At 41.5% G+C, this 22,185-nt stretch overlaps 1 protein-coding gene across 2 annotated transcripts in view; it reads right to left on the reverse strand.

Moving 5' to 3' along the window:
• LOC100703134 (cadherin-1) overlaps positions 1-14,922 on the reverse strand; it is a 28,025-nt gene extending 13,103 nt beyond the window's left edge. Inside the window, exons 1-10 of one of the 2 annotated variants that reach the window (XM_019357301.2) lie at positions 14,841-14,922; positions 6,864-7,110; positions 5,485-5,599; positions 4,760-4,848; positions 4,317-4,418; positions 3,786-3,926; positions 2,020-2,172; positions 1,436-1,577; positions 982-1,154; positions 239-367 (exon numbers count right to left, since the gene is read on the reverse strand). In XM_019357301.2, the coding sequence (XP_019212846.1) occupies positions 239-367; positions 982-1,154; positions 1,436-1,577; positions 2,020-2,172; positions 3,786-3,926; positions 4,317-4,418; positions 4,760-4,848; positions 5,485-5,599; positions 6,864-6,911 (1,092 nt within the window). In that variant the 5' untranslated portion in view covers positions 6,912-7,110; positions 14,841-14,922. Of the gene's footprint in view, positions 1-238; positions 368-981; positions 1,155-1,435; positions 1,578-2,019; positions 2,173-3,785; positions 3,927-4,316; positions 4,419-4,759; positions 4,849-5,484; positions 5,600-6,863; positions 7,111-8,400; positions 8,479-14,840 lie in introns of those variants that run through there. The other variant, XM_019357299.2, reaches the window with a different exon arrangement.
• Positions 14,923-22,185: the final 7,263 nt, after the last annotated feature.

Raw genomic sequence — 22,185 nt, forward strand, 5'->3', positions numbered from 1 at the left:
TGTCTATTTTTGTAAAAGAGGGGGGCTTTGTTATTGTACCCATATAAAACCTTGTCTCATGATTGTAAGTTCAGTTCGACGCTGAAATCTGCACAGCGGTCGGACTCACACATGTGTTTATTAAAATACTGTCTAATTGCACACCGGACTGGATCTGTGGTTATTTATGGATTCCTCTCTCAACATTGAACCCCTAACACTCTGTTAAACAGGAAGTTTCCAGTTACTTCATACTTACTACGCTCTGAATGAAGACTGGAGTGTTGTCATTGCTGTCCGTCACCGTGAGGATGACTTTTGTTTGTCCAGTTAACCCTTCTCCCGCCAGATCTGCTGCTTGTACTGTCAGAGTGTACTGTGGATATTTCTGTTAAGAGACGAGGACTGTTAAGGTAGATCAGCTCATTAACAGGAAGGAGGAAACACTGACATCAGTTTACAGACTGTAACACAGCCTTCAGACTGACTAAAGCTCTTCATCTATGAAGGCTGATTCTGCTGAAAAGCTGAAGCTAAACTCATTTAATATTTTGCTTATGACAAACATGATGCTGTTGAGAGGCGTGCCCAAACTTTTTAAAATAAAGTATTCCTTGACCGTTTGGCATGAGGCTGTTGTTGTTGCTCTGTGAAGCCAGTCTCAAAGAGTTTTACGATGCTGCACCAGAAACAGATTACTCTGATCTCCTGTAGTCTGCATGGAAGACACAAACTTGTCTGACAAACTATTTGCTAAGTATGAATTGTGTGTCCAGAAGTATGACACAAACCAGAAATGTAGACAGATAAACTAGACCTATACTTTGGAGGCTGTGTCAAGTTTCACTATGAAAAAACCAACATGTGTTTTTGCAGCACCCTCTTTGTGACTGATTTCCAGCAGTGACAGGCAGACTGCTGATCCTGATTCATTATGAAATGTTTTTCAGCCCTTAGGTGTAAAAGGACACTTGTGTTTTAAATGTGTTTAACAAATCTCACCACTCTGTCTAATCCTCTACCAGTGACTCTGATGCTTCCAGTAACTGGGTTGATTTCAAACATGTTGTCAGTGGGCAGCGGTGGGTCCTGGTTCAGAATACGATAGCGGAGATCTGAGTTGAGATTATCTGGCTCATCGTTGTCTTTGGCCTCAACCCTAACCACCTCAGTCCCTGGAGTGGAGGAAATAAAAAAGAAGTTCCTGAAGGTCTTCACACTGCTTCATTTACAAGATTTACTAAATAAAATGGACGTAATCCGAAAGGTCTGCTAATTTCCTTCCAACCCAAATCATTCTCTGGTGCTTTAGGTGTTAGTTTGATCGTCTTTAAGTCTCTGGTATCTTGAGATTCATTAAATATAGTGGACTTGGTGAAAACTCCATCATGGATAAGAATTACAAACAGGAACAAAAACCAAAGACGTCCAGAGGTAATAAGGTTTCTATACATACCGATGGCCGTGGCCTCAGCAACATTTGCGTTGTACTCCACCGTAAAATAAGGTTCGTTGTCGTTCTGGTCGATCACATTGACTATAATCTCCATAGGATAATCCTCGTGTCCTTGTCCTTCTACCAGAGCATGTGATTCAAACTACAGAGAAGATTTTAACATGTGTCATTTAGAAAGTTTCAGATTCACCTTTAAACAGATTCAATTATCTCTACACGATACAAACAAGGCAGAGCTGATTGTTGAGTGAAGAGACGTCTTTGCAGTGCATTTAGATGATGTGAGGTGACACGTCTTGTTACTTGACCGCTTCTGCCTCTCAGAACGGTCATTTTATGTTCCATTTCAAAACAACCGAAATTATCTGAAATTTCCAGCTGGAAAAGTTTAACAAACCAACAGAAGAGTCTCAATACTTCTGCAAACTGAATATTTCACATCAAAAACCTGCTTTTCTCAACTATGCAGTATTGTCTGTTTAACATAACACTGGAACAAAGATGTTTTTTTTAAAGAAAGACGAAACACGGTTTTCCAATGGGGATCAAAATGCAATAATCAGGTACAAACTGAAGATGATTACCGTGTAATGAGCTGTTTCCTCTCTGTCGAGTGGCTGTGTTACATACAGATTGCCCGTCTCTCTGTCCATGGTGAAACGACCAACAGGAGGCAGATCAGCTCCAGGACCAGTGATGCTGTAAAAGATCTTCCTTGTTTCGCAAGTAGGGCTGATCTGGACAAAAATACAACAGAACTGAGTTAAACCCCTGACTCCAACAAAAGTTAGTGTTGAACAACAGCTACAGCAAAGAGGTGCCTGAGGTGGAAGGCAGGTTACAATTTTCTACATGCTGTTATCGGGATTGTAAGAAAAACAAGACGGTCCCCATAATCTTTAATTACAATACTGTATTTGGTTAAAATGTCCTGATGGTTCAAATATGTTATTTTCTTTAGTTGTTGTAAAATAATGTGTGCCCCAGTCTCCAATGAGGAGAATTATTCCTCTGTTACACCACAAGAGGGAGCATCTCCTGAAATGAGCAGCTCTGGCTGCCAGGCCACTCACCATGAGGCAGTGTGCCTAACAAATGCTGTGTGAGACTGTGTACAAACCTGTAACTATGTGCTAAGTCCATATAGCTGCAGAATATACAGTAAAGGCAGATGCACAAAGCCACACTGGTTTCTATTTCTTGTAATCTAAGTGTGCAACAGGATCATTCAATCAGTCATCTTGTGATCTCTGAATAAGGAATTATTTGAGAAGACAAACAAATCTTATTACTGAGTGTTGTTGTGGCACACATGGGGCAGTTTGCTCTCTTACTGATCATCTAACTAATCATCAATGAAATCTCTCTGACTGCTGCTCATTTCAACAACCAAACCTGGCTGGTGTATTTCTGGAGACATGAGTAACTGCAGGTTAGTGGTTCTATTTTTGTCAAAATCTGTTCTCTGTTGTTGTTGTTGTTGTTGTTGTTTTATAATTCTGTTTTACATTTATGTGGATATTCTTGGAACAAATGATCTGCCCATTGTGCACAGCCACGTTTTAACTGGTATAGTCACACACGAGCATTTTACAGTTATTCTTTTCAAAACAGTATTTTAATGATTGCCAAACCATGCTGCTTCCAAGTGGCATTTGAAAATGACAGCTACAGGAAATGTGAAAAGGAGTATACAGTGGGTATACTCCTTTTCACATTTCCTGTAGCTGTTCCTGTAGTATGATAATTGTCTTCTCTTCTAGTTTATTCTGATTTTGGTATCCTGTGTCCTCCCGTGTGCCCTGTTCGTGTCCCTGAGTTCGTGTTGTGGACTTCCTGTTTTATTTTGAAGGTCAGTATCTGTTGTCACTGTGTTCAGCTTGTATCCTCCGGTCTTCTTGTGTATTAGGATCAGCTGTGCTTCCCACCTGTGTGTCATTACCTGCTCTCCTTGTGTGTGTGTATATCTAGTGTGTGTCGGTCTGTGCTCTTTGTCGGTCGTCTGTGTTTCATGGTGTTTTGGTTCTCCGGTCTGTGTCTCTCTGCCCTTCACCCCATTTTGTCATTATTTCAGGTTTGCTCTTAGTTTGCCCAGTTTAGGTTTCTTCAGTAATTTCTCATGCCTCATTGCCTGTTCTGTCACTCCACCACTTTGTAAATAAACGTCACTCATATCATCAGTCTATTGCCTGCATTTTGGGTCCTCATTCTCACAACACCTCACGGCTCGCCCCGGCAGCCATGACAACTGTAAAGAAAACCAAATGGAAAAGATCCTGTGGCGAAAACAAAAAACTGAAATATGCTTTAGAATCAACTTTTTGTCACAAGATAATTGAGGTTCCCTTACTTGAGCTACTTTTAAGGGATAGATTCCTCTCTGATTCTCAGGAACATTTAATGGAGGAATAACCCAGTCTCTCCTCCTCCTCCTCAGTCCTTCACCTGGCTCGGGAACCTGCAGAACAGGCACCTGAGCATCAGCTGCATTCTGGGAAAACAAGCAGACATTTTGTTTGATAGAAGAACACTTCCAGAACTGGATCAAGTGCAATGAGGAGGAAGAGATACATTGGATGTACTAGAATTATATTGACTGTCGAAGGTGGCTGTAACAACAAGACTAGCTCTGAAACCCACTAGCTAAATGTAACCAACCCTTCCATGTGCAGCCACACAGTGTTAAAGAGAAACAGCAGAGCCTTGGTTTAGTATCCAAAATCATTAAAAAGGTACTTGAGGTTTCATGCTCTGAGTAAAGAACAGTATGATGTAAGTGGGATATTTTCGTTAAAAAGAATTATTTTGAGAAGAAGAACAAATGGGTTTCCTTTTGTTTCTAATCTTACTGCTGAGCCCACGTTAATACAGTGATGCTCACCATGCTCACACTGACAGGAATGGTCAGTTTGCGGCCTTGTGAGTCCCAGGAGTGGATGAAGAAGTCATGGTGTCCTTCATGAAGAAACACTGGTCTCTTTACCTGGAAGAAAACAAATTATGTTAAAGATTTTTAAAGAAGCTAAAATGTGACAAACATTCAGACTTTGTCAAAGTAAAAATCCGTGATGTTCGTTAGCAGTCTATGATACAGTGCTCAGTCGTCGAAGAAACTTTTGCTCCTTTTCAAATATGTTGCAACATTTCAGGAGGTTTCATGTCAGCAAAAGCTCAAATATCCTCAGAGCTAGAAACGCTCGGTTCTTTTCAGCAAAAAATCCCACAAACACTATTCATCTAAGATTGTCAGTTAGATATTGTTGCAGTACATTCAAATGTTTACCCGCAAAACCGTACCAAGCAAGTCTTTGAATCTGCACTCACCATCAGTACACCGTCTGTCTTTACTGCAAAACGTTTGTCAGAGGTGTCGAACAGAAATCTTGTGCGATCTGTGCAGTCAGAGAAGCCCACTGAGAACAGAGAGAGTAGTTACTGTTTAATTACTGCAGTTCATGAAGAGACAGAAAAATAAGTGGCACGTCTTAAATGCATAAGAACAGAAGTCATGAAAAATCAAAATCAAATAGAAGCTAAGAAATATCTTATGCTTATTAGCTCTATGAAGACTCAAGTATCCAAGCTGCAGTAAAATTGGTATTAGCTGATATCATGCCTGGTATTAGTTCAGCTACTCTATGAGTATGTTATCTGGTTTAACCTGCATATCTGCAAGCTGCTCTGAAACCAACTTCAGCTTCAGGTTTGGTAAAGTGTGCACATGTGATGTGAGATGTTTTGTCATCACTGCGACTGTGCATGGCAAACAAATATTTAGATTCATATATTTTTGGTATGGGGACGTAGTGGTTAAAACTTTGGCTCACAGCAAGATGGTGTTATGGTACAAAACCAGGAGCTCCAGGTGCAATAGTTTTCTATCACTGGTGAAAAATTTGCTTGAATAAGTGAAAATTTCAGCATTGAAACTCTCAGCTATTTGAAATGTGCTATTTGCTTTCAACCTGTTGAAGGCCTCTCAGAAACAAATCCTTACTAACTGCAACTTTAACCACTACTAACCAATATACAACATTTTCTGTTATTACCTTTGCCGAGTGCTGTGCCTCGTGTCAGGTAGTTTCTCGTCACACTGAAAGTGAGCTGATCTGACTGAAATCCAGGTACACATGCTGGCTCCTCAGCAGTCACTAAATTTGGAGGCTAGGACAGAAGAAACAGCATTTTAATGGTTGCCATGAATGATTCAGATTCCTTTAAACAATTACTGGTGCATACATTTGCAGATAGATCACCAGAGACATTACAGAGTTTTCAAAAGTATCACCAAGCAAGAAAAAAGACTTGTTAGTGCTTTTACTTTCTGGTTCCTGGCAAAAAATATTAAACCCCCCCCCCCCCCAATGTTGATAAGTAGGACTTCTCTGGTGTAGGCACAGGGCAGGACTGTGCCAGGACTCCAATTTGTTCATGTAAATGGAGAGTCCTCTTCACACACTGAGGTTAATTATGGAGTTCCACAGGGTTCAGTGCTAGGACCAATTCTGTTTACATTATACATGCTTCCCTTAGGCAGTATCATCAGAATGCTATGCAGATGACACCCAACTCTGTCCATGAAGCCAGGTAACACACACCAATGAGTTAAACTGCAGGAATGTCTTAAAGACATAAAGACCTAACTTTCTGCTTTTAAATTCAGATAAAACTGAGGTTATTGTACTCGGAAATGTTGTCGATGTTTTTTGTTTGTTTATTTTTTGTTTGTTTATTAAAAAAAGAAGAAGTCTATTTTAAGAAAAAAGGGCCGTGTTTAATCATCACCTTCTAGGCTCATATTCTGTCCTGTTATCTAATCAACCAAAATTTCTCATTCTATTTGGAAATCATGGATTCTTTGGGTTAAAAATGTGAAGGACAATCCTGCCTGTTGTGCAGCTGAACTCCAAGTTACACTTTCACTGAACTGTAATGCACCTCCACAGTGATTTTTCAGAGAATGCTTTACATATTTCAAGACTATGCCAATTTTTTCTCTACATGCAATCCAACAGCATGGTTTCATAAGAGCTACACTGTCTGCAGGCTAGACCTTTCAGTCACTTCAATTCAAGACAAATTCAGTTCAGCAGAACTAGAAATGAAATGAGAAACATGGCAAACTATTGAGAATCTAAAATCCTTTATCAGTGCAGTATGGGAAAAATAAAGGCTTCTAAAACTGCAGCAACTCGTCCCATTAAACATAGAAAAGCGTGTTGCTAGAAGAGGTGATGCAGCAGAGTCGTGCTGTCACTGGCATCTATGACAAAAACCCAATGTTACCCTCCATTTTTAAAGATAGTTGCAAGTAGAATTTTTTTTCTTATAGAACATTTGAACTAATGTTCAGTATTAAAACTATTTTGAAAATGAAAAATATGTAATATGATTTAATATATAAATATGTAAGATATATATTTCTTACCTGAAAAACAGTTAAAATGCTCCAAATTGCAAACCAAATGGCCCCCATGTCTTTATCTCAGTGGAGGCAGAGCGCAATAACCGATGATCTCGTCTCCTGAGGGTAGTTACAGCAACTGAACGTTCACATAGACAAGTCTCTGCAGCTGCTTTCAGCACATGACGTCAGCTTGTAGAAGCTCTGGCTCTGTATTCCTGATATGGTCATGCACACCGAACACACCTCAGCAGACAGATTCCAGTAGTTTCTGTATTCATGAACATGTAACAGACATACAAAATGAAAGAGAAACCAGCCAAGACTGGTCTGAACTTCAACAATCTTTAACCGACCTTAAAACTTCATCATATGCAGAACACACTCTGTTACATATACTTTAATATTTTGCGCTTTACATAGACTTTACAGTATATATTTGAAGCATAGAGAAAGTTTTATAATGCAGCTTCAAAAAATACACTATTAAGAGTAAGTCATGTAACTTCTGTTTGTCTGCAACAATGGAGAACCATCTGAAAAGAATCAGAATTGCAGCTCTTTTGTTTTTCAGCATGACAGTGACCCCAAACACACTGCCAGTGCAGGAAACTCATACCTGGATAAAAATACACAACGGAATACTATCAGTCATGAACTGGCCTGCCCAGAGGCTGAAGTTCGACATTATTGAACATTTTTGGAGTCATCTTGACAGAGAATGTAACAAAAAGCAGACAACATCCAGATAGGAGCCCTGGAATGTCCTGAAGACCTAGTCCTGAAAAATACTTGGAGAAATTACAAGAAAGCCTAAGTGAGTTTAGGCTGTGGCGAAGAATAAAAGTGGTCATTCCCAATACTGACAATGATGCTCATTTGAACTGTACATAGTATTTATGTCTAATATACTGTATTTTCATATGTTTGCAGGTTAAATCCCTTTAGCGATTCCCTATCGTAATAAATTAATTATAAATGACCAAATTACCTGAAAATCTTCATGTACAAATATATCTAGGGTTTACAAAGAATGGTCTGGAAATGAAAAATATAAATAAAATCAGTGAAGGACTGCTTTCTTCAAACATGGGTTTTTTTGAGAACAGACATCAGTAAAGAATTGCTAGACTGGTTTTATCTGATAGAAAGGCAACAGTAGAAGCTCAAATGTTGAAATAAACGAAATATGACAGCAGATTTTCTTTAAACTGCTAAGTGACATAGAAGGTCATTATGGCTTTACAAAGCACGAAAACTGAAAGATGAATTCAATTGCAAGTCGTTTACAGTGGCTGTCCAAATACTAATTTAATACCATCTTAAAATCTCTTTCTCTTTATATACATTTTTAAAAAGAATTCCCCTCGCCCATGTGGGCGGTCTATCCTTCAAGTTCGGGTCCTCTGCCAGAGGCCTGGGAGCTTGAGGGTCCTGGGCAGTATCTTAGCTGTTCCTAGGACTGCGCTCTTCTGGACAGAGATCTCTGATGTTGCATATATACAGTGTTTCTTTATTTTCATTACTTTCTACAGGGTAGATACATACTGCAGATACATACTGAAATATGTGAAGCAGTGGTGGTTCTAGGGGTGGGGGCACAGAGGCACTGTCCCCAGCTGAATTTTGATTGGCCCCTTGAAGTTCCAGTCCTGTCACTCATCTGTCCTTTGCACGAGAGATGATCAGATTACAGGTGAATGCAAATCCAAGACCAAAAACACTAATGAGCCAAATAGGAACTTCCAGCATGAAATCTTACAAAAGAAGATTTGAACGATCCCACAGGGGAAGCTTTCTCAGATCAGCATCTGCGTTTGGAGGAGTTTGTTATAAGTTATTCTTCATTTTTCAATTAGTTGATAAAATGAGATCAGGGTAGATTCTTCCAAAAGATCCTGTGATTATGAGTCGTTGTTATCCTAGTTTAAGAAAAAAAAATCACGATTATCTCAAATTGGTGAAATTATCCCTCCCCTGCTGGGTCAAAACAGACCCCAGCCAAGCCCAGTCTGTCTGCAGAGTAAAAGGCACAAGTTAGGCATGTATAACAGCGGCTCCCCACAGACAGCCTGTTTGACTCTCACAAACGCCACCTGGCACTGCCCCGTCCACCGGACCAAATCTGGGGTACCCTTTCAGGTGAGATCAGTTAAGAGGCTGGTCAGGTCTGAGAACCCGGGAATGAACTGGCTATAGTAGCCAGCCAGCCCCAAGAACTATCTCACCTCTTTTTTGGTCTTGGGGCACCCACAGGATGCAATGGCTGCTGCTTTTTCCACTTGTGGATGTACCTGCCTGCCCCCCAAGTACTGTACCTCCACACACTTGTTCGGGTTGGCTGTGAGCCCTGCCTGCCTCTGGAACTGCAGTCACCCGCTGCACATGCTCCTCTCAGGTGTTACTATGAATGATCATACCAAGTAGGCGGCAGTAAACGCAGCGTGCGGCCCTAGCACCAGAAATGCACAGGAAATGTGACAAATTGATACAAGCCTGGACTTTCCCTGGACTCTGCAGAAAAGTGAATCTGCCAGCAGTCTTTGGTTAAATCCAGCACTGTGAGCGGTGCCTAACCGGTCCAGTAGCTCGTCACCTGGGGCATGGGGTAGGCATCAAACCGTGACACTTCGTTCACCTTGCGATAGTCGACACAGAACCGTATTGACCCATCTTTCTTCACAACCAGACCTATGGGGCTACACCAGGCACTGTGTGACTCTTCTATTACTCCCAGCTTCAGTATCTCAGCCGATTCCCTCTGAACCTTTGGTCTTTTATGTTCAGGTAGTCTGTAATCAGAGTCAGAATACTTTATTGATCCCTAGGGGAAATTATTTTTTGTTACAGTGCTCTTCCAGTGCGACCCTCAGCCTGCTCCCCCAGCATGCCACAGCATAGAGGATCGCACTGGCCACAACAGACTCGTAGAAAATCCTGAGCATTTTCTGGCAGATGTTGAAGGACCTCAGTCGCCTCAAAAAATAGAGACGACTGTGGCCCTTTCTGTAAAGTGCTGTGGTGTTTTTTGTCCAGTTCAGTTTATTGTCTATATGTACTCCAAGGTATTTATAGTCCTCCACAATGTCAACACTGACCCCCTGGATTTAAACAGGGGTCAAGTCTTTCCTGGTCTTCCTGAAGTCCACGATCAATTCCTTGGTCTTTGCCACGTTGAGCTGCAGATGATTCTGCTCACACCACGTGACAAAGGAGTCGACCACAGCCCGGTACTCTGTCTCATCATCCCTGCTGATGCATCCAACCACCGCAGAGTCATCAGAAAACTTCTGAAGATGGAGGTCTCTGTGCAGTGGCTGAAGTCTGTGGTGTAGAGGGTGAAGAGGAAGGGGGAGAGGACAGAGTTGCTGATTACCTTGTCAGACACACACTGTGGGAGACGTACATATTGTGGTCTTCCTGTCAGGTAATCAACAATCCAAGACACCAGAGAAGGATCCACCTGCATCGTTGTTAACTTATCACCCAGGAGGGTCGGCCTGATGGTGTTGAAAGCACTGGAAAAGTAAAAAAAACATGACCCTCCCAGTGCTCGCTGGCTGGTCCAGATGGGTGTAGACACGATTGAGCAGGTAGATGATGGCGTCCTCTGTTCCAGGACGAGGCTGATAAGCAAATTGAAGGGCATCCAGATGTGGTCTGACAATGGGTCGCAGCTGGTCCAGGATGAGCCTTTCCAGGGTCTTCATGACGTGGGAGGTCAGTGCCACGGGCCTGTAATCCTGGGGGCCACTGGGACGTGGCGTCTTTGGAATAGGGACGAGGCACTGTGTAGGACTGTAGGGACTGTGAATGCACTGTCACACCAGGCTGCATTTCAAAATGGTGCTCAATGAGTGAAATAGGGCCAGGAAGGCAAAATGCTGGTGCAATCCAGCAACGTCCACTCTCTAGGTGTGTGTGAGATAGTTATCACAATGGAGGTAGGCGGGAACATATTGATCGGAAGGTTAATGGTTCAATCCCTGGCTCCTCCAGTCTGCATGACAAGTATCCTTGGGCAAGATACTAACCCCAAATTGCTCGTCAATGCATCCATCTGAGTATGAATGGTAGTTAGGAAGCATTAAGAACCTTAGAAAACAGTGCTTGCGTGAATGTGGAAGGTTGTATAGACCGCTATATGAGAATCAGACCATTTACCATTTATCTCATCTCTCTCCTTGACCAGGCTCACCAGAGACACAGTTTCAGTCTCTCTTCATGCTTTAAGGAGGTTGAGGTGATATATTCATGTGGCTCCTCCCCTTTCTGACCGTACCACCTCAAAGCCAATGACACCCACTAGCCGTGTGACCACAAAGGGTCCTTGCCACTTGGTGAAAAGATATGAGCTGGAAGAGGGAGCAACACAAGCACTTTGTCTCCCGGTGAAAACTGCCTGAGTCTAGCCCAGCGGTGGGCAATCTCAGTCCACGAGGGCCGGTGTCCCTGCAGGTTTTAGATGTGTCCTCGAACCAACACAGCTGATTTAAATGGCTAAATTAGCTCCTCAACATGTCCTGAAGTTCTCCAGAGGCCTGGTAATGAACTAATCATGTGATTCAGGTGTGTTGACCCAAGGTGAGATCTAAAACCTGCAGGGACACCGGGAATGCAAGTAAGTCTGCGTGGCTTCAGGGCACACCAGATGACCATCAATGTCTACATTACTTGGTTATAGGCTGAGTGTAGGATGTCATCATGAGACTGCTCCAGGCTGAACCACCGGAGACGACGAGTCCTCCATAGAAGGTCCTGCAGCTGATGTCATCGCTGTCTAAAAATGTATAACAAATCCTAAGGAGTGCTGAATAATTCAATAATACAGACTATTAGAGTAACAGGTGTGTAACATCGGTAACTAGCTAGCAACAAGCCCCCAACACATTGCATATGCTAGCGGCTAATCTAGCAAACAAATTAATAACAGTGCAGCCTTGAACTTGAAGTGCCTCCCCCATGAATGTTCAAGATGTTCAATAAACATGTTAAGTGCGAATATTTCCCCTTTTTTCAGAGTCTGTTTGCTCATGAAAATTAAATGCGATTAATATAGAATAAAAATGATTAATATTTAATCGTGATTAATCAAAATTAATCCACTGTAACCCTGTGATGAATCAGATTAAACATTTATTTGTTTGACAGCACTAATATATGATATATATAATACTATATACTGACATATTAGTATATAGGTTTTTTAAAAAGTTGTATTTCAAAGGAGAAATGTATTTTTGTGTTAAAAGATTGAAAAAAAAATTCAAGTTCTCTTTGAATTTAAGCATACATTCTTTGTGTTTATTCTGCATTTACTTCATTATATTGCATAAATGTCAGTTACAAGCTCAGTTGAAAATATTGCAACAAGGCTATTGATCAAGCAATTGCAATTAATCGTGATTAATTATAGAAAATTGATAGATAGATAGATAGATAGATAGATAGATAGATAGATAGATAGATAGATAGATAGATAGATGAGTTCTTCAACCCAGCATCACCTTTTCACACGAGCGCAGTCAGTGAACTCACAAACAAGTCGAGGCATTTCAACAAATCAGCACGTGATAATAGGTTATGAGTTGGACAGGCCCAGTCAAGACTGATTTGTACTGGAATGTGTGTTATTCTGTGGGTTTACCTGGCGCGGGGTGAAAGCTGCTGATAACGCAAAGCTCATTTTGGATAGAAAAGCACAGTAAGAAGTGTGTGAGCCAGAAAGCATTGTAACAGTTCCTTCATTACAGGAATAGCTATTACAATGATTTAACACCCTAGAATAAAGATAAAATTCTGCCTGTTGGCCTTAAATTAACATTCAATTAAGTACAATATTTTCAAAGTACTGCATTTTCAGGGGGGCGCTCTTTTTTACAGTCCATCCCAAACCAGCTCCATGGGATTTTGGTCTGGAGACCATGCCTTGTGATGGTGAAGGAAACTGTACTTACTGACAGCTTGACTTTCTTTTCAATTTCTCTGTAGGAAAGACCAACATTTTTAAGTGTGATGATGGTCTGTCTCTCTTCCATTGCCTTTTTCTTGACATTTTTGTGGCACTACACTACTTTCTGCAGTGCAATACTGTTTGACTCATTCTCACGAATGTATGATACCATAGCGGGTTCCTTTCATACAGAGGAGGTTGTAAGTAATCCAGAAAACTTGGAACACCTGTAGGAATTAGTAGCACCAGCTTCCAACCTCCATTGCTGCAGAGCAGCTTTAAATTGTTAACCCATTTTATGTTTCCTGAAAAAGGCCTTTTTGTATGATTCTGAAATGTACATTATTTTTCAGTTTTGGGAACCCTTACCTTTTTTTTAACCTCTGGGTATTTCACCACTTCTCTTTGTACAATTTCAATCTTGAACAACTTGTGAAATTGGGGTAAAGGTCATTTGATGATCTGCTAACCTGTAAGGACTGCTGCAGAGAGTTAACTTGTCTGATCTTGTTTGTTTGCGACTGAACATTCAGTTTCACGACGTTTGTCGATACCTGTTCATACAGTCTGATAAAAGAAGCTGTATTCTTCTCGTTTTGTTGCAGCTTATCTTTTATGCAGGTTATAGCTAATGTTAATCTGCATATCTGCAGACTGCAATTGATTTTTTTTAAAGTAAACTGGGTACTTTAAGATTTGATGGATGTATTTATAGCTCAATTAACTTGAGTAAGGAAAAATACACATAATGTATAAGAGCTAAGAGCTTTTTCCCCCCGTGTCATCTCTGGGTGGAGGTCGTTTTGCAAAACAGACATTGTAAATGCATGTGAGCCAAATCTATATAACGTTTTCTTCTTTATAAATTTTTTTTTATTTAACGAACTCTCTGATAATTAACAAAACACATTCCATGCTCTAGTCTATTCTAGTAAAAAAGAATGGATTGAATTGATAGGAAAAGTAGAAAAAGCAGAATAGTCCACCTTTATTCTCGGTGTACTTTGCTGTGTGTCACTGTACTGAGACATCACAATCAGTTTTCATCACCTGGACAGCAACAGCCTGGTAAACCTGTATGGCAGAGTTTTTCATTACAATAGACAGTGTGTATGTATGTTTGTGATCATTGTGAACAATAAAAATCATGTAATAACTTCTTTCTCCTTATTGTGTCTGATTCACAGTTACGTTTATTTATGTAAGTGCAATTTACTTTATTAGCTCTGTGAATTATGAAGCCCAGCATACAAAAACAATGGAGAGGCTTAAATTGTAAGGTCCGGCCTGTTAAAACTGCCTTCACAAATCTGAAAGTATGATCTGAAAGGTTTGCAGAAACCAGATCCAAGCCATCATGTCCTAATGTCCCTTTATCCATTTTCTTCCGCTTATCCGGGGCCGGGTCGCGGGGGGCAGCAGCCCAGACCTCCCTCTCCCCAGCCACCTCCTCCAGCTTGTCCGGGGGAACATCCAGGTGTTCCCAGGCCGGCCCCAAAGCCAACCAGTCTCTATAGACTCCTTTGCTAAACCCATCTTTAAGATACTGAAATGTTTTAAAGATGTTATTATTGTTTTTATCAGTCTCAAATATCTGAATATACCCATTCAAATGCCAATCGGTTTAATCAACTTCTTTTTAAAGATACCAATATTGAGTATTCCACAAAATCTGCCTTGCATATGTTTTATAAGGAAATCAAATGATTACTTACATATATATTAGTGCTATTAGCATTAATCTTGTTAAAATGACGTTAACGCCATAAACGCATTAACGCAGCAAATCTCCGTTAGCGAGTTAATGCTGATCACCCCGTGTGAGGGGCAGACGACTGAGCGAAACAGTTTCCAGTTTTTGATAGACATAGAGTGTGTGCCGCTAACTCCCCAAATCTCCCCCTCACCAGAATCTACACACAGGGTCACTTTTCCATCACTATATTTAATTGAATAAACATACCCGCAAACACCTCTAAACGCAAAATTAAAATCAGTCTCTGTAGACTCTTGATGGAGTGCTGAAGATCGGATATCTGCAGACATACCTAGAGGGTCAGAGGCAGCTCGGATGTCTGATGTGAAGGCCATAGTTGGAGGTGGAAATTCTTGCTGAAAGTGCAGAGGATATCCCATGAAAAAAACACTATAAAAACCTAACCCTTTTTGCTCCAATATATAGCTATTTCCTTTAAAACACGCCCAGTAGGAGGAGACAGAGCATGCGCAGTGGACCACAGGAAGTGCCCCTTTTCAGATCAGTGAAAGCGCGTACATGAGAGTGCATGCGCGCGTGCTAGTAGTGCACAAGATGCCAGTCTCTCACAGAGCAGCAGTGTATGTGGACTGTCCTGCTGGCACTCTGTCCTTCTACAGAGTCTCCTCTGACACTCTGATCCACCTCCACACCTTCAACACCACATTCACTCAAACTCTTTATCCTGGGTTTTATGTCTCTCCTGGTTCCTCAGTGTCCCTGTGCTGAGTGTAAAGAGTGTCTCCTGTTAGAGAAACACTCTGACTGTTGAACAGATAGTTCAGTCTGTACATGTCTGTCTCTTTCACTCACAAACACGTTTTCACATTCATGGATTCAATCAGTTGATGTTTGAAACTCTTCTCAATGATTCCTTGTAAACTTCTTCCTCTTCAGTCACAAACAAACAGGAAGTGATGTCACATGTGTTCCTGTCCACACAGCAGAATGAGTCTATTGCTGACAGTGATGTACAAACAGAGTGAGCATTTCTGAGGCCAAAATAAACTGAGTAGTTCACTGAACTCTGTGACACAGTGAAGATTACAGAGTTTAACATCTGACTGACGTCACACAGACAGAAGGATGAACCAGTGAGGCACAGAACACAGTTACTGGAGATACTGGATCAGCTCCATGTGAACCTCTGATGGAGAAGCTGCTGACCCAGAGAAACATCAGGACATGACAGGCAGCTGCACTGATCTAACAACATGTAGCAGAGCTGATCTATGTTAGAGGATCTATGACAGCAGCTGAAAGTCCAACACTGGATACCAGCTGAGCCTGTGCTGAGTGTTACAGGAAAAGAAACACTGACACTGGTAGACACAGTGATGCTGACTGGGGCACAGAGCTGAATGATGCAGCATCAGGACACTGTTTCAGTCTGACTGACAGAGAAACCTGTAGCTGCATCTACATGTGAGGCAGAGGCCACACAAGCAGGTTTCTATGTTTCACAGTGACTGAGATCTTCAGTGGGGGTGGACATGCTCCTGTACAGACCTCTGAGGAGAACCAAGGTGCAGTCAAAGAGTCCAGTCTGTCCTCACAGATGTCAACATGTGGTTTCATCAGGTCTGCTGTCAGCTAGCAGGCTCACATCAGAATCACTGTTCCTGAAAAACACAGTCTGTGTGACATCATCAGTCAGCTGATGGTCCCAGATCTGAATGGTTTCTGTCTCTACTGAGGAAGTCAGAGAATCTCACTGAGGTGTGGATCAGGTCTGAGTGACCTGTGGAGGGACAGCTTTAAACAGTCCACAGGTCTCACGTCCTGCTCAGTCTGGTAGCAGATACCTCGTATTGTTCCAGATGTGCTGACATCACCAGCAGCAGCAGCACAGCTGTGTGATACGATGAATCTCAGTTATTGATCCAACACACAGTAAATACAAAGATCAGGATTTATGAGAGTAATCATTACGAGTCTGAACACATGATCACTGAATGTTAGTCTCCACAATAATAAGCTAACACAAGCAAACACAGCTTTCAGCTCTTATTTTGAAACTTCTTTAGAGAGCTGTGATGTGAGCGTGCCTGGCTCTGAGGCACTTGGGTCAGCCTCTGTTGTTTAGAAGTGTTACAGACTGTGAATGACACAGACCTGTCAGTTTCATGTTTGTCTGTAACACAGCTCAGGGCTCCATGCTGAACGCATCCATCCAGTGTTATTGATCCAGGACTAATACCAGCATTGGGATCAATACTACACAATCACATGTGTCCACGTGATGGATTTGACCAGCTTTATTCATTAATGATCAATCAACTTATTTACTGCATCTGAGTCCAGCTTCATTTAAATGATCCAACCATGAAAATGACATCAGTCCTACAGAAGCACTTAATGCTAACAGGAAGTCATTTATTAAGGTGGAATAACAGAGAGACACAACCACTCACAGTTAACCTGACCCCACTAACTGCATGTGTTTGGACTGTGGGAGGAAGCCGGAGTACCGGAGAGGACGCACACAAACACGGGAGAACATGAAGCTCTGAAACAAAGATGGTGGATTTGACCTCAGGACCAGGCGCGTAATTTCCAGGGGGGTTACGGGGGTCATGACCCCCCAATAATCAGATCCAGCCAATATAATTTCATCATTCCAGTTTATAAAATTATGAATTATCTTGATTTTCTTTAATTGTTTCAATTATTATCAGCAAAATAGTTTCATGTTTAATCATCTAGTAATGTAACCCCGCCTCCTCCGCAGCATACTTGGTATTACCCAACCAGCTTTCTCTACCAAACCTTCACTGTTTGCTGTATGTTTGTTAGCACAGTCGCTGGTGCCAGAGACTGCCAGTGACTTCAGTCTGAGGGTTTGAAGTTTCCATGTCTGTGTGATGTGTGGTGTGAAGGCTGCTGGTTAAACTGGGACTCACTGTTTAAAGCACTGAGTGCTCATAGAGAGATGCTCCATGAGTCCCAGTACAGACTACAAACATGGTGGAAACTTAGCTTTGATACACACACACTCTGCACGTCTGTGAGTAACTGTGATGAAGATGTGCAGAGATCTGTGTACAAACAGGAGAAAGACTGTAAAGACTCTGTGCTTCTAACAGCCTCTGTTAACATATGTGAGGCTGTTTGTTGCTGTTGCCATGGAGCTTTTCACTGTTTGGGTCAGCAGGTCATGTGATCAGGTTTGTTCTGTGAAAGCTCGACGATGGTTCAGTGTCAGGGTTTGTTTGCATTCATCAATAAATATCTAAATAAATCAAAGACTCCATGTTTGTTCTTTCATCATGTGACCTCTGCTCATCCATCTCTGTGTGTATCAGGATACATTTAGTTCATAATACACAGAAAAATCTAAGAAAAGACAGCGTGATGTCCTGTATGGACAGGTGGAAGGAACCAAGTCCTCAGCTGAAACACTCGTGTTTGTCCACAGACAGGAAACACAGCAGGAAACAAAGAAGCTCATGGATAACACACTTCCTGTCAGTCACAATGAGGCTGGAGCCAAACACAGAAAGGTGTTTTTGTCCAGATGAGCCCAGAGAAGAAACACGAGTGTTCACAGACATCAGAAGCTCAGAGAGGTGAAACATGAGGTTGGAGTCCTCGTCAGCATCCAGAAGAGCTGCTGTGAAACCCTGAGTACTCATGACAGACTCTGATGGCACAAACACATCATGATTCAAACATGAAGACAAACATGGAGCTCCTGATCCTCCTGCATGAGAACAAGCTGACATGAGCGCTGTGTCTGAGAGTGTCTCCCTGTCACAGTGACAAGAACACAGCTGCTGCTCACAGTCATTAAACTGGCCTGAGGTCAGCTGCTAGGACGTCTCTGTGCTCCTTACATATGAACCATGTGACCTCACATCAGTGCTGTGGATGACTGTAGTCATAGAAGAGTAGAGCTGTAGCAGGTGGTGTGAGGAGGAGGAGGAGGTGGTGTATTCTAGTTAACGCAGTACTGAAACACTCCAGCAGAGGGCGCTGTTAAGTCCTTATTGTAACACAGTTACTGTGTGCAGTTATACTTCATACATAATCTGCACTTATTTCCATCAGACATGCTGTCAGTAAATGATTGTTTCTATTGATTCTACTTCCTGTTGACTAGTTTGATGACAGTGAAACAATCACAGCTGATTGTGTGATGATGTCACTGTTACATTCAGTGTGTGTGACATCATGTTAGTGCAGCTGATAACAGCCTGGTTCTGTTAGAAACACATGAACGTGTCCATAGATCAGTGTGTGTTTAACATGAGAGCTTCAGCCCTGCTGATGTGTTCAATAAAGACATGCAGGAAAACTGATGAGACTCTGAAATAACTCTTTATATTTATAATGTAACTCTGCATCAAAAGAACAACAAAGGATCCCAGACAGGTTTATGTCAACAAAGACGATTCTGATGTTTCTGTGTTTCTAACAGTTTGACATTATTAGTAAACAGACTGCAGTGAACAGGATTTATAAAGAGCTGATATATAAAGATATGACAGCTGTTTGTTGATCACTCTGTGTTTGGACCTGATCAGTCCAGCTGTTTACTTGAAATATGTTCATTTACCTGTGACGTTATATTTATGTTCTTGTCTCTGTTGAAAAACACATTTTAATGTCCCTCAGATTTTTCTCCCAGATGAATAAATATAAAAATGAGACAAACTGACTGCAGCTACTTTTGTCCTTTCTGTCAGAAACCTTCATGTGACTCATGAGAGACACGTTTCAGCTGTTTGTGACAGATCAGAGGCCAACAAGTCATTTATAACACTTTCCATCATTGTTTAGCACAAACACATGTTGACACAGCAGCGGGGCCGCAGTGAGAGTCAGAGCCAGGAGATAAAAACTCCTGTTTGACCACAGCCTCACTTTGTTCCTGCAAACACTTCCTGTTGTTGACTGGGTGGAGTCAGGAAGCCAGCGAGGCCCTGCAGGACTGAGCCTGCAGACTGGGACGTGCTCTGTGATGGAGATCAACAGCATCACTGACTGTTTCTGTGAGGACACCATCATCCCAGCAGGGCTGTTTCCCAACAACAAGCCTGGACCATCAGAGACCTGAAGCTGCTGCTGAATGAAAGAAGAGGATCTTCAGGTCTGGAACAAGGACGAGCTGAGAGTGTTAATAACGTTACTAATGTTCAGCTACACTTTACTAGGTCACATCTGTGACACACGTCACTTAAATAAAGAAGGAAATATTGGCTCTGTTTTATCTGCTGGCCCAAAAGTGACTCCCCGTATTTAAACTGCTATGAATAACTTGTTGGTCTATAATATGTGAAACATGTGTCAAATGTCTCCATCATGAAAGATATCAGGTCATCTTGAGCCACAAAAACATTCCTATCATGAGGTAGAAGCTGGAATTAGTTTGTTGCAGACGTTATATATCCATATTTATCCAGTTAAAGTCACATTGAAATTCAAAAATGTCTTTTCAAGAGTCGTCTGTCCAAGAGGAGCAGAAACAAATATAACAACAGTTATTTAAGCTGTTTTAAAGGCCACAAAGGAGCAGATTGGTTATAATGCAGCTGCTTCAGAGGAATAAAGATGAAACACTGTTTTTATTTCATGTGTAACACCTTTCAATCATGTGTTGACTAAAGTCTATTGACCAGTATAAGTAAAGACATCACACACACACACATGGAAACACTGAAACCTGTTTTTGGTGCAGCAGCGGTCCCAGCTGCTCGCCTTTATCTAGACTGGGTCGGCTGCTTATCTCAATATAATCAATGTTTAAAGTTCTCAGTGTTTCTGTGTTGCTTCGTATAGGATCTCCCAGCATCATCACTGTGCTGTCCAATCATGTGTGCTAGGTTACCCTTATAGTGCGATGTGTGTTTGCACAAAGAGAAGCATGTGTGTCAAATATAAATAAGCACAGAACAGAAAAAGCTGCCAGTTTCTTCTATTTAGAGTCAAGTTAGTGTTTTGTGTCTTTGTTTGAGGCCTAATGTCAAGCAGAGGTGTGTGTAACTGGACTGCTCTGTTATATGTGTGACATGTGTGCTTCTCTTCAGCATCATCTTCATCACTGCTGATTCCTTTGTGTCATCATGTGTTGAGAAGAGAGAACAGTTATAACGGAGGAGCAACAGGAAGCCCTGAAATCTGCATCAACAAGGAAGTGTTGGCTCACCAGTGATCCAGCAGAGCCACTGGTTTGGCTCCAGTTGTTCTAGATTCAATGATGTTGTTCCTACAGATACATGTTAGCATCTTTATTGTAGTAAAGTCTTGTAATGTGAAGCTAGAAACAAGGCAGGAAACAGCTCCATGATCTGATCTTAATGATGTTGTTTTTATTTCTGTCTTTCAGAAGTGGATTGAAACTATCAAAGGTCTAAAAACAGCCTCAACCCTCCCAAAGACAAACTTACACACGTCATCTTTCAGCTACAATCTTTGTTGCAGGATCTTCTGCCAAACAAGGCTGAGAGAAGATTTCTTACAGCTGTCATGTTGATGCTGTTTCAGTCTTTGGGCAAACACACTCATATATTAGGGCTGATATCAGGGCTGCACAAGTTCTTTGTGACCATGAATAATAGAAGTGTGCCTGTTGAAGATCATGTTTCTACATGATTATATGTCCTGTTATTGTTCTGTATTATATTCAGCTTTCAGCATCCTTTCCCAGCCCCTGTTACACCATCCATACAAAGCCAATCTGACTGTGAGCCAATGTGTTGATAGTTTGTGTTGGATCAATAGATTTGACAGACTTGGTTCTCATCCAGAGGGAAACAGTCCAAATTCAGATCTAATGAAATGATGGAGGCTGTTTCTACCACGGTGCTAATGTGTGACTAACAAGGCTCATGGTCTCCAGCAGACAAGCGCTGGAATGAGGTGAGCTGAGTGTTGCTTTGGTGGGTCTGTGCCCACGTCATGCATCAGGATTCATATTGGCAATAGTTCATATCTCTGTTCTTTAGCCTTCATCACAAAGCTGTGAAGGAAAAACAAACATCTAACAGGATTGATGGATGCAAAGTCCACTGAGCTCTTTGTCATTTACAAACTTGTCCAACCAACAAGAGCACAGATGAAAAACACAGTGACACTTAAAGGATTTGCCATATATGAGCATAGATTACTTTCATATAGATTGCAATGCAGGCTTTTGGTGAGCCGCTGGGTTCTGTCTAATAATCATCTCAGCATTTTACAATAGAATAGCTCTTTATTAGCTCTTCATTTATTGTATTGGACATGAAACAAGGAAGCTGTGTTTCTCATTGGATGTTAGTTTCATGTTCATCAGGATCATTTTCTAAAGAGCTGATATTAGACCATTTACTGCACTGGCTGCACATTCTGTCTACATTTCTCTGTATGTGCTGTGTTTGTCTTTCATATTTCTCCATATTGACACAAACAGTGAACAGCAGTAGATCTACTCTTCATCTGTTTTAGGCCCAGTGAAAGATCTGAAGCAGAAATGGTGTCATTAGGAGAAGAAGAACGGCGAGGAGGCAGCAGCTCTTAAAGATGAAACACAGCAACTTAGCCCTGAGCTCAGAGAGCTTCACATGAAAAAGCTCCTCAAGCAGATCATGTCAGAGGTTTGTAGTCCTGTGTCTATATATATGTACCATTAGATGTTATTGGAATGATTGTCAGCT

Source organism: Oreochromis niloticus, unplaced genomic scaffold, assembly GCF_001858045.2.
Source record: "Oreochromis niloticus isolate F11D_XX unplaced genomic scaffold, O_niloticus_UMD_NMBU tig00007971_pilon, whole genome shotgun sequence".
Taxonomy (NCBI): domain Eukaryota; kingdom Metazoa; phylum Chordata; class Actinopteri; order Cichliformes; family Cichlidae; genus Oreochromis; species Oreochromis niloticus.